This window comes from Uloborus diversus, chromosome 6 (assembly GCF_026930045.1).
Source record: "Uloborus diversus isolate 005 chromosome 6, Udiv.v.3.1, whole genome shotgun sequence".
Classification (NCBI taxonomy): Eukaryota; Metazoa; Arthropoda; class Arachnida; order Araneae; family Uloboridae; genus Uloborus; species Uloborus diversus.
In genome coordinates this window covers 108,844,309-108,858,070 of record NC_072736.1, presented here as the reverse complement: position 1 = coordinate 108,858,070, position 13,762 = coordinate 108,844,309, and the positions used below count along the sequence as shown (strand labels likewise).

At 32.0% G+C, this 13,762-nt stretch overlaps 1 protein-coding gene across 1 annotated transcript in view; it reads right to left on the bottom strand.

Annotated features, from left to right (window-relative positions):
• Positions 1-5,161: 5,161 nt before the first annotated feature.
• Positions 5,162-13,762, bottom strand: part of LOC129225155 (sodium/potassium-transporting ATPase subunit beta-like) — a 34,729-nt gene continuing 26,128 nt past the window's right edge. The window contains exons 5-6 of the mRNA XM_054859715.1: positions 11,471-11,578; positions 5,162-6,378 (exon numbers count right to left, since the gene is read on the bottom strand). Of these exons, the coding sequence (XP_054715690.1) occupies positions 6,139-6,378; positions 11,471-11,578 (348 nt within the window). The 3' untranslated portion in view covers positions 5,162-6,138. The remainder of the gene's footprint in view (positions 6,379-11,470; positions 11,579-13,762) is intronic.

The following is a 13,762-nucleotide window of genomic DNA, read 5'->3' as shown; positions in this document are numbered from 1 at the left end:
TCAGTAATATTCTTCAAATGAGCCAATTTATTAATTGAAGCGACTTTTTGAATTTTTTCGTTCAGTTCTCAAACGGTATGTATGTGTATGCTTTTTATTTATTAATTTTTTAAAAAGTAGTGAAGTAGCGACTACATTTTAAAAGTAGTTGTAGTTTACTTTTGTAATAAAATCGTTGTAGTTCGCTACAAAAAAAAAATTTAGTTTTTCTGACCACTACTAACACATATATAAAAGGGTGCCAATATGCAAAATTTTAAGGGGGGGGGGGTTGCCTCAAAAAATTTCTCCATGGTTTGGTAGAATATTTTCTCCATGGAAACCGATTTCAGTACAGATAAGACACATTAAAATTTGACATTTTAAATAACTTTTTCATTAATGGCTCAAAAAGAAATTTGTATACATTTTTGCAAAGAAAAAACCACTAAAAGCAAGGAAGTTCTCATTTCAAGGGGGGGGGGGGGCTTGAGCTCCCCTGTATGGGCGCCCTTGCATATATATGAAATTGCAGCAAAGCTTTGGTATTATCGTAAAAATTTTTACAGTAAACAAAAGGAAGTAAAAGTTCCAATATTAGCATACCTGCCAACCTTCCAAGGAAGTACAATTAAATGAAACTTTACTTTATATAGGCATAAAATAATTGATTCAAACATGAAATAGAAAAATTTAAGTTAAATTAATGTTTAACATATGGTTACCATTGATAATGTTGCTAGATTTCAATGTACTAAAGTATGAATTTTAGAAGGAAGCTTTCAACCCATGGAGTACATAAGTCTGGAAAATCTTTACAAGCACTTTTGCAGAAGTTTTTTTTTCTATCAACACTCCCTAAATAAACGGATTTTCCCAAAGAGTTACAAAACCCAGTAGAGTTGGCAGGTGGGTGGGTATTGATAAGACAGAAACTTCTAGTATAAAACGTTTAGGCCAGCGGAGGATTTACAGGTTTGAGGGGAGAGGGGGACACTTTGTCCATCACAGAGCTATGCAGAACATTTATAAAGTGCATTTTTGTATTCCCTTTGGAGACCTATGGTCATAAGGATCCCTCGTGTAATTACAACATGATGAACCACCACCAACTTGATTTATATTTTAGTTCTCCACTTCGATAAGTTGATCCGAACTTGTGCATTTCCAAACCTCATTCATACCTGCCGTTTTTAACAGAAACATAAAACCAGATTTTTATATCAAAACGCAGCAGCATTGAAAATGTTGAAAAACAACTTTTTGAAGTAAATTTCATTTGGTGCATTTAAGGGGAGAAACCAGTTTAGACAGGTCAAAACATCCATTTTTATTTTCTTCTATATCAAATATATAGAAGAAAGTATTTGATTCGTGCAAATTTTTGAATTTTGAAAGATTCAAATGTTTTGAGGTGTACTGAGTCCATTTAGACCATTTTCGGAAAATGTCTGCCTATCTGTGTGTTACCAGTTTTTTGTGGCCGCTCTACAGCAAAAACTACCGCATGAAATCAAACGAAATTTGTAACACATATGTGCTGCTATGTGAAATTGTGCCCATTGGTTTTTAGCGCGAATTCCTCCAAGAGGGGTGGAGCAATGGGACTTTTTTCGAGTTATGCTTGCTTGCTATTCCCCAAGAAGTAACTGGCGGAATCAAATAAAATTTAGTCCATATGTTCCCCTAACAGGTACAAGTGCTGGTTTAATTTTGGTGTCAATAGCTCAAACAGGGGTTGAGCTATAGAACGTTTTTTGTCGTCAATTGTGACTGCTGTATCTCAAGAAATAATGAACGGAATCAAACAAAAATTTAGTGACAAGTAGCCCCTAGAGGGTATAAGAGCTGATTCTATTTTAGTGTCAATAGCTGAAAAGGGAGTGGCGCAATCGAACGTTCTTTTTTTCCATTGTGAGTGCCATATCTCAAGAAGTAATGCTACGTTCTGGTTGAAATTAGGAATAAATGTGAATCCATTTGTAAATAGACGTTGGTTCAATTTTGGCGCCAATTGCTCCATGGTGGGGCTGTATTTTTTTTGTGAAAATAAAAATAGCTTTATAAATGCAACAGTAAGAAAGATAAATCGTAGTAGACTGTCGTCTGCGTATTTCGCATGATTTTAGCTGTTGGAAAATAAACCAGAAAATCGCGATTTAAAATTTTTAACTGTTGCCATCTTGTGTTTGTTAATAAATAAATGTTTGTAAATATTTTAAGCAAGGCTTTTAAAATAATTTTCATTATTCGCTTTACTTTTGAGACAAATCGGGAATTGGGATGGTCTTCAAGTTTTTGCATGTGCAATTTCGTTTTTGTTGGGAATATTGCTTCCTTGTCAAGCATAGGGAGGGATCAGAATTGTAAGAAAGATATAGAAGAAAGTTTCGTGATGGCCACAATATACTAGTTTTTAATGTCATAAAATGTCAATAGAACTACTCAAGAATATGTTGTAACAAAATTTCAATTCAAAATTCCGTTTACTTCCAATTCTATGAGCACTTGAAAAACTTTGAAGATTGGAAAATGTTTACATCAATTTTTTTCAATTGCGTTTATCTCGAAACTACTGTTTTTCCAACTGGTGTGCATTTTAGAGCAAAATGTTATTGGATAATCCTTCTGAAATTTTGTGTGAATATTCTTTATTCGATTACACTCTATATAAACTTAATTCTGGGATAATATTATTATTAAAAATATTTTTTTAATACGAAAAAGATGAACAAAAATGGTAGAAAAACTTGAATTTTGTGATCAAACACCTTAAAAGCAAGATTTTTTTTTTTTTTAAACAGAATTAGGTTCATATTCTGAGGAAATATGTTGTTAACGATAGAAAAAAATTGTAATGATTACAGATAAAATTTGTGACTTCAGGAATGCACACCAGCAACAAGCTCCGACGGCGACAATCCATGGACATCAGCTTCTAATTTTTCTATTTCTGGCAGAAATGACTTGAAAAAATTACAAAGTGAACTTCAAAATATGAATAAAATATCCTTCAAGTTTGAACAAATTCTGATTATTCCTTACCTGTCGAAAAACTTCACAAAATCTCTAAAATTTCTGCCTCCTAAACTGGTGCTCTTAACTTAGTGACTTTTGAAAACTCCCACTCAAAATAATCACTGAATTTTGTTTAAATTTTCCCCAATTAAAGTGCAAACGAAAAAAACAAATCTTATTCACTAGCCTTTAAACTGATCTAATTAATAATCAAAAGGAAAAAAAATTGAATTCCCAACACAAATCGCACTTTAATTGCATTTTCAGAATCAAAACAGATAACCTTTTAATGAATGAAATAATTTTAGTATTGTATTCAACTTGACCATGGTGGGATCAATCTTTGCTGGTGCGATCCCTGGAACTTTTGGTAAATTGAAAAAAAAAATTAAAATCAACGTATCCGATTTGAGTATTTACTTCAGATTTTTATCAATTTTTGTCGTGCTCAATCTTTTGAGGATTAGTAGCAGTTTTTAAAAATAATTTGGACAAAAAGGGAAAATCTGAAGGCTACCTAAAAAAAGCGGGAAGCTTCGTAGAAAAGATTCAGCAGGTTTGCTCTTTAGTTTTGGCATCTTTCCTTTCATTAAATTGGGAATTGAAAAAAAAAAAAAAAAAGACTTAAAAAATTGGGAAAACAATTTCAATATTTTTCTTACTGCAATTGATAGAGAGGGGTCAAGCAATTGGTTGAGATGTGCTTTCTATTCATGAAATCAGGTTGAAAATAAAAAGTTGAATGTATAATAAAATAGATGGAAGATGACTTCTTTCAAGTTTAATTTTTTTTTCCTTTTAACATGGGTCCTTTGAGGTCAGTTTTCAAACATGTTCATGTAATTTCACAACAAAAAAAAGCAATTTATATATATATAATAGAAATTTATTGTATACTTCACAACAAATACAAGAGTTTTTTTTTTTTTTCCTTTTCAACCAGACCAAATGATTCACAATAATGTCAATGCATAAAAGGAAATTTGTCCAGTGACATAATTTTGTGGCAACTGAAGTACACAAATCACTTATTGAAATGTAGAACCATATTCATAAGTCAGTTTTAATAATAAACTCAAAACAAACTTAACGATTCGAAACAGGAACTATTGCACTAACCACAAAACTAGATACTACATCACTGTTATACCAAAGGATATCGCAGTAATAATTTCTGCTCTAAATGAAGTTACCACATTTTAAAGTTATATTCTGACAAATGTGAGCTACCAGTGTTCCCTTAAGAGAATGGAGGATAATTATCAATCATCAACCGAAAACAAAACACATGTGACTTGGATTATGAACACAATAAAACAGATCTTAAGGTTGCGACTGCTTAATACCTTTAAGGACTATGTTATTTTTTTTTCATAAAAGTATTTAGCATTTTGATAATTCACTCAGATCCTAGTTGTTCTAGATGTAAACATTGCATAGCTTATCAAATTGAAGGTTTTTTTTTTTTCATAAAAACTTGATCAAGTAACTGTTACAGATCTTATTCCACTAGCAAAAGTATAGAATTCAAATAAAATTCTATAATTTGCACCTAGTTTCACTCAAAAAGCTACATGATTTTGACATCTTAATGAAATTTTTTTTTTTCGTATTCGGTAAAAAACAACTCAGCTTCATTTTTGTGAAAATTATTGCAGAACACTATTTCAAAAAAGCAGAGAAAATATATTTTTAAAAATCATTACACATTAGAAGTTTAATTTTATAACAAAGGTAAATTTTCCTTAATCCACATTTAAACAAATTTTTAAAAAAAAAAGAGCTGAAGCTAATTAAAACTATCCGGAGAATTGTAATTCTATTATTAAAAGAATCCAAATAAATGGCAGTGTTTACGATTTATATACTTAATGAAAAATAAAACTTCTAAATAATCATAACTAAAACTATACATAATTCCATTTTTGTGCACACAAATTGCATCATTCAACTTGCATCCGATTATAAACTTTTATAAAGGTTGAGTTTAGAAAACCAATAAAAAATCATGTGCTTCCAATGACAATGAATATGTAATAATGGTCATAAAAATAGTTGTGCAAATTTAAACATTAAACCCATACAAACAAGCACCTTCTTTAAAATATCATTTTATACTACTTGTGCATTTTGGAAAGCACTATATGAATGAAGTTTTTCTTACACAGATTTTTTTAAAATAATTCTTAGATTTCCAAAAAAATTTAAGAAATAAAACTAGATAAACTGAACATTCATATTTTATAACAAGTAATTTTCTTTTCAAAAGGGAATAAAAATTTTGAAGAAAAATGTATAAAACTAAAAATTTTCAGAAGTAAAAAGAAAATTGAAAAACACACAGGTAACTAGTAGAATATGTTTGGTAATTTTTGGCATGTTATATATGATATATAAATGTTTAGATTCTTCTCTATAAAAATTTCAAACATTGAAATTCTTTCAAAACATACATTCATAAATTCTATCATTACACCAGCATATAATTAAAACTTATATTTTGTGCTTTTTTATTTCTTGATGGCACATTTAAGAAGGGAAGATAACAGCAGCAACATGTTTCTTAATATACTATAATGTACCTACCAACAATAAAAAAAACTAAAAGTGATAAAAACAGGGAGAGAATGAGCGATCAAATTCATTACATTTATCAGCGTACCACGCATTTGATACCTCAGTTTTTATAAATACATGTGCACAGTAAAAGGGACATTTTGAGATATGTTACAACAATACTAAAAACTATTACAAATTAAAAAATAATCGGTAAAAAACAGTTCAAAGTGCTACAGAATAATTAAAGGTACTTTTAAGTAAAGGTTTCGGGATTAGGAGTAAAAAATGATAAGTTTTAAATAGACACAGATGTTATAACACAAAATAGACACATAGCATTGTAGAATATTAAAATACAACCAATTAAAACAATGAAAAAAAAATGGATGAAATGAGGGAAATGCAATTTCAAAGGTACTAATTCTTTTTAAAAAGAAGTCCATTACCTAAAAACCTAAAAGATATCGGGCAAACGTGAAGTGTATAATAGAGTATTATTGATGATGACAGGTTCAAGTACAATTCACTAAAGTTCTCAAAATAAATGCAGCAACTGCACGTGGTACGCTATATGCAAAAATTTCAATCGACTAGCAGTTCAAAGTGTACACTTCCGAGACGGTCTCCACGATCAAAATTGATGTTTTTTGCCCAGGCTCTGCATTCGACATTAACAAGTACGCCTCGAGTTATATTACCAAAATGGGCAAACACAAAAGGTGATTGATAGCCATGCTGATTGGTGAAAGGGAAATACTCTGAAGGAATGCCCTGCTGTGGGAAATAAGTCACCTCTCCTATATTGTCTTTATCTGCAGAATTCTAAGTAAGAAAAAGATAACACATGAACATAATGTGTCAGACATCCATCTCAGTGAACATAAAAATCTCAATTTAGAAAAAAAATAGATCAAAGTACAGCACCAAAGTATATATTTTCTCTTGATATGTGACATAAGAAATAACCAAGAATAACCAATTTAGCAAAACAAAAATAATTCAAAATTAAGTAATAAAGCTTGTTAATTCACAACAAGTAGCTGGGTCAACCCATACAGATTCATGGGATAGCTGTGTTCGACTTTTTTTATTTATTCCTCGAAACATATATCCCTAAAAGCTGCATATAAAAGATAAGTGGTGATCAACGTTTTGACGAACAAAATTAGCAGATTATTGCATGCACATGTTGAGGTTTCAGGAAACCTCTTTTTCAATACAAATTGTGAGCTTTTGGATGAAAAGACATGTCTTTTCATCCAAAACCACCTTTTTCATCAAGAAGCTTCAAATGAGAATCAAAGCTTTCAATCTACTAAATTTGTAGCCAGGGTTTGAAAGGTTTATAATATTTTCCAAAATATCTGACATATTGACATATATACAATATTTTCAATCCACAAAAACCAAGTTCTTTAAATAGTAACTGCATGTTCAAATCACTGTAGCTTATTTTCCTACAGTTATAATCATTACACAGTTATTTTCTTAAAATTAATGATTCTTTCATTATTTATCTATACAGGGTGAGTTCGATCGAATCTGCCATACGAAAGGGGGTGATAGAAGAGCCCAAGCGGAGCATAGAACCACCCATTCATTATCGTATCCAATCCTTAACCGAGTTTTGGTAAATTTAAGGAAAAATGAGTAAAAAAACAAAATTCTGAGAAAACGACTGATTTCTGAAATTCCTGTAGGACCTACAAAGAAAATAAGTACATATTTGGAAAGAGCAGACTAAATCCTACAAAATGATACCTTTCGCATTAAGATAGTCGCATTTTACTGAGAGCTACAAGCTTTGAAACATTGGACACACTCAGAATTAAAATGGTGCCAACGTTTTTAATCGACATTTTCAAAAACAACCGTAAGAGCTACAATCGGGCAAATCTACCAAAAACTAGCCCATTTTATTGGCTTTCAGATGATACAACAACAAATCATATTGGGCTTCAAGTTCAGCTGAAAGTCAGGCTTTTGTTTGAAACAGTGTAAAAATCTGCATTCGTTAAAAAAGGAAAACCAGCAAAGAGTCGCACTTTTCTGTTTTGAATTTTCTGTTTCACGATAGCATGTTGCTTTCTTTGTTTAAGAAAATGATATTTTTATATAAAAATAGTTTTAACATTTAATTTAGAGAAAAAACACATGAGGTAACGATTCGTAGAAATAAAAGAAGCATTACTTTCCCGTGCTTTTCACAAAGGGAAAATCAATAACAAAAAAATGTTACACCAACATCGATTAGTACATTTAATAAACCTGCAAAATTTACAATAGCTGCTGAAAATTGGTCGCCGCCACATCTGATATACGCTCTTGCCCATTTGAGAACGGAAACAACCGTTGCTCTTAGAGAAATTTCATTCCTTAGTTTCCCTACTGCTTCAACAAGCCGGTCGCTCAATTCTTTCAAACTTGCTACTTCTGTTTTGTAAACTTCTTGTTTTAAGAATCCCTAAACAAAGAAGTCCACTGGCGTCAGGTCTGGGGATCTAGGGGGCCAAGGGATGGGGCCCATACGACCAATCCATTGGGGATACTGTTCAGTTAGAAATTCCCGAACGGCATTTGAAGAATGTGCAGGGGCTCCATCGTGTTGGAAAATGATTTCTGCCCTCTCCAGAACAGGAATAGCATCAAGAAGGTCAGGCAAATGATGTTCAATGAACTCTAAATATGTGTTTCCTTTTAGGTTACCTCGAAACACATACGGACCAATTAAATGATCTCCTATTACGCCAATCCAAACATTTATGCTGAATCGAGTTTGGAATGATGAGTTTTGGGTTAAGAAAAGATTATGTTCAGTATAATGATGCCAGTTATGCAAATATATGATGCCCCCTCTAGTGAACAACGACTAATCTGTCCACAATATCTTTCTTAGAAAATGGTGATCTTCAGTGTCTCGGGCTAGTAGCCATCTGCAAAATGTTACCCGCTTTTCTAAATCTGAATTGCGCAGTTCTTGTACTAGAGTAAAACGATACGGGTGATACTTGTTTTGGTGCAATGTTTTCATCACTTTACGTTGTGATAGTCCACCTTCTATAGCAATCGAGCGTGAACTCACACTTTGGTTTTCCACTACTCGGTCCAGCACATACTCCTCAACGTTGGCAGAACGGTGATCCTGGCCCCTCTCGAACAACGTACCAAATGAACCTGTCTCTCTGAGCTTTCGATGTATAGAGGCAAACACATCTATTAGATGCAGAACGATTTGGGTAACGGAGTCGGTATTCTTTCTCGGCTCTGCGAGCATTACCATCACAAAATCCATACACGAAATGCATATCAGCATACTCTTCGTTAAAAAATCGAGACATACCCAAAAATCGAGAAAAGAATATAGCAACTTATCTTTAGAAACTTTAACGAAAACTTTCAAAAACTAAAAACACACTCTCTACTGACTTACTGTAAAAAGAATCATAATTCTAGCAATTTTCAAAACACATTTACAAAATATCAAAAAGAAGCAAACGATACATAAAATATTATGACAAATGATTAATTCTGTTTAGTTTTTATCATTAATTGTTCTGTTAAACAAATGCTTTTTATTTTCAGACGATATTTTTCACAATCATAAATCGTAATAGGAAGTCTTTTGATGGGTCTGTATACGTTTTAAGGTCTTATAATGCAGGAAGCTCATATTTAGAGTTCATTGAACATCATTTGCCTGACCTTCTTGATACTATTCCTGTTCAGGAGAGAGCGGAAATCATTTTCCAACACGATGGAGCCCTTGCACATTCTTCAAATGCCGTTCGGGAATTTCTAACTGAACAGTATCCCCAATGGATTGGTTGTATGGGCCCCATCCCTTGCCCCCCTAGATCCCCAGACCTGACGCCAGTGGACTTCTTTGTTTGGGGATTCTTAAAACAAGAAGTTTACAAAACAGAAGTAGCAAGTTTGCAAGGATTGAGCGACCGGCTTGCTGAAGCAGTAGGAAACTAAGGAATGAAATTTCTTTAAGAGCAACGGTTGTTTCCGTTCGCAAAAGGGCAAGAGCGTGTATCAGGTGTGGCGGTGACCAATTTCAGCAGCTATTGCAAATTTTGAAGGTTTATTAAACGTACTAATTGAAGTTGGTGTAACATTTTTTGTCTTGATTTTCCTTTTGTGAAAAGCACGGGAAAGTAATGCTTCTTTTATTTCTACGAATCGTTATCTCGTGTGTTTTTTTCTTTTTATTAAACTGTTAAAACTATTATTTTTATATAAAAATATCATTTTCTTAAACAAAGAAAGCAACATGCTATCGTGAAACAGAAAATTCAAAACAGAAAAGTGCGACTCTTCGCTGGTTTTCCTTTTTTTAACGAATGCAGATTTTTACACTGTTTCAAACAAAAGCCTGAATTTCAGCTGAACATGAAGCCCAATATGATTTGTTGTTAAATCATCTGAAAGCCAATAAAATGGGCCAGTTTTTGGTAGATTTGCCCGATTGTAGCTCCTACGGTTGTTTTTGAAAATGTCGATTAAAAACGTTGGCACCATTTTAATTCTGAGTGTGTCCAATATTTCAAAGCTGGTAGCTCTCGGTAAAATGCGACTATCTTAATGCGAAAGGTATCATTTTGTAGGATTTAGTCTGCTCTTTCCAAATATGTACTTATTTTCTTTGTCTGTCCTACAAGAATTTCAGAAATCGGCCGTTTTCTCAGAATTTTGTTTTTTTACTCATTTCCCTTAAATTTACCAAAACTCGGTTACGGTTAAGGATTGGACACGATAACGGGTGGTTCTATGCTCCACTTGGGCTCACCTATCACCCCCTTTCGTATGGCAGATTCGATCAAACTCACCCTGTATACTTCATATAAAGAATACATATTTTAAATGGTATTTTATGTATCAATGATATTTATAATCATTTGTTACATGTGAATAATCGACTATTTTAAAAATAATTTGTAACTACAGCTGTGGCAAACGTTGTAATGCTGTGATTAGGACCTATGAAGACTTCACATTTCACAATGCTGTCAGGTTATGATTGCCCCATTTATTTTGGTAATGGCTTTTTTGACTATTATATACATGTACTTTATAAAACTAATTATATATACATACATTTATAAATTGATAAACATTGAAATGGATAAAATGAAAGGAAATGCAATTTTCCAGCATTTTATACATAACTTGATTTTTTGTGGCGTAACGATAGTCTACACTAAAAGACAAGAATAAATTACAAATGCATTTTATGGAAAATTTGCCCTAGATACATGTGAAAATCACCCCTTTCCGCAACAGCGTGCTCTATTTTTGTTAAAATTTGATAGATTAAGATATAGTAAGGAAAATTTTCAAACTATTTATATTTCGTATTAACTCTTAAATCCACTTTGTGTGTCACCTGGGGTGGACTGTCTTTCGTAGCGACGCTACTATACCATGGTGTAACTCAAAAATATATCAACTAATATATATTGGTGAATTCTGTTTGTTGCAGATTCGATTGGGCAAATTTAGGAGGAAAACTTGAGATACTAATTGTTATGAATACAGACTTCGCAACGAAGGAGGGGGAGGGGATCAGTTTGAAGAAACGGAAATCTTAAATCTTTCTGAACACTTCAAAAGAACTGCCAACTGTGGCACTGTGTAAATACTTTCATTTCCTTGGTCCCAGAAACCTCCTTAAGTCTTGCCTTTGAGGAAGCGGATAAAGTCTGAAGATAATATAAAGGAGAATAGAGAAGCTTAGTCAAATACTTAACCTTTGTAGGTGAAATAAACTTTTAGTTGTTGCCAACATGGAAAAATCTTAACGTGTAAAAAACTTAAACAATCAAATTCTTTCTTTCACATTAGCATTAATAATAATAATAAAAATAAACAAAAACAAATAAGCTAATGACATTTTTTTCAGAATACGTACCTCTCCTATACAAGTTATATACACTTCATCTCTTTCAAAAGGCTTTTTTAATTGTTTTGTCAATTCTTCAGGTGCTGTTTCATAGTTTTCTGGGACCCAATCATAGATCTGAAATTTAAAAACTTATAATAATGCTACTAAAGAAATATCTCAAAAAATGAAAAATGGCAAAAATTTACCGAAAATAATTTTTGAACAGAAATTTATGGGTACTACACAAAGAGAAAAAAAGGGAAGAAAGAAATAAATAAGAAATATTTGGAACTTTTCATCATTTTCATAAGAAAAAGAAAGTGACACCCATAACACACAAGATTATACATATACAGTAGACCCTCTTTTTATGCGGGTTTATTTTACGCGGTTTAAGATTTGACACCTTTATTTTATTTTACGCAGATGAGGTTTAGTTTTACACGGATGTGGCAAGAAAACAGATAACATTTTTCTGCTCTTTCAAAATCCAAAATATTGCAGATTACATGTAATAAATTGCATTTTGGCATGCTAATAATCGGGCTTGGGCCACTGGAGACGTTTTATGCAATTGGTTCCAAAGCTCTTTCCAGAAGTGAAGTTAATAAACTCACACAGTTCAGAACTCACTGAAAGAAGAGCTTATAGGAGTGACAAAGGAGTCCAAAACCAATGAGGATACTGACGTCAGTGACACACAACCAATAACGTTCACATTGAAAATTTTGAGCCATTCCTAGACAATAGAAATGATTTGTCTGATTTGTTAGTGAAGGAAGATTCCATCATGGAAATGACGCAAGTGATCATGGATACGTTAATGCTCTGCAAAGAATTTAAGAGAAAAATTCTTAATGACTGCCAAAAGACTATCATAGCCAGCTCCTCTTTATAAACAGAACACAAAATTAATTTATGTTTTCTTTATACATGTTGCGCATAAAAGTTGACATAACTGCACGTTAAAGTTATTATACAATATATTCATCACTAGAATGAAGTATTTTGTTATCTATGGAAACAAACCCCTATTTTAAAACTAGTATTAGGTGTCAATTAATGCGGTATTTCCGTGGAAACGAACACTGATGTAAAAAGAGGGTCTACTGCATTTATTTAAGTCTTGAAAGTTCGAGAACCTGCTTAATTTAAGGAACTAATTTTATGTGTTTGGTTACATTTTTTATTTCAAAATATATATATATATATATATTTTCATTAAAATCTGAGACGAGATATCTTTTACGACCGTCTAGCAAATTTAATGACGCAGTAAATAATAAAATTGCATTGAGAGGTTGGTTGCAACAACACTCCTTAAGTGACACAAAATATTCCTAGACTATTAAATATGGATTAAGAGATGATTTGGAAATAATAACTTGACATTGATTAACCACAAAGAACGTAACTTGCCTTTTAGAATACTTGATTGGACTAAAATTAGAAGATTCACAACCTATCTATATTATACGAATCATATGTACGAAATTTTAAAACTTTTACGACTAACCGTTTTTGTGTTATGCGACATATACTAGCACAGATATAGACATAATGACAAAACTTATCGAAATGGATTCAGGCACTGTCAAAATGCATGCTTGGTTGCATTCAAATTTGCACACATAAATACCTACACAGACACTGAAGAAAAAATTCAAAATTCATTTAGAGGTAAATGAAAGCAAGTGAAATTTTTTGTTGATATTTCAGTGATATTATTTTTGAAGACAATTACCTCAGATTTTCAAGACTACTGTAATTGGAAAAGGAACAGAAAAGACAGGGACAGTACTTTCTGTGTACATAGTAGGCAACAGCTAGCCAATTCGCAAAAGAATTTTTTTTTTTTGGCATTTTATTCTTATGTTAACAAGTCAACTAAAGTTTGATAATTAAAATGATATAACTGTCAAAATTTTAGGAAAAGCTACATACAAATAAAATATTCTCAAAATTGAGTAATTTGCAACATTTCTAAACTTTTAAAAAATCTGATAGTAAAAATTTATGATTTTCATATTTAATCACCATCTGAATGAATCTTAATTAACATTTTAGACCAATATTATTTTCGAAAATTTTAATAAATTTAAGAAAAACTGCGGTGAAACTTAATGTTAATTTTTACTATTGGCTTGAATGTACTTGCAAGCAAATGCATGGTGGTAACAAAATCCTGGAAAAAAAAAAGCTCCCTGATATTCCCTGATTTAGCTCCAAAAATTTCCCTGATTTTACAATTGTGGCAAGCAGTAGATTTTAGTTTGAAAAATATGAGGAAAAACAGTAGATTTTTATATCAGAAAACAA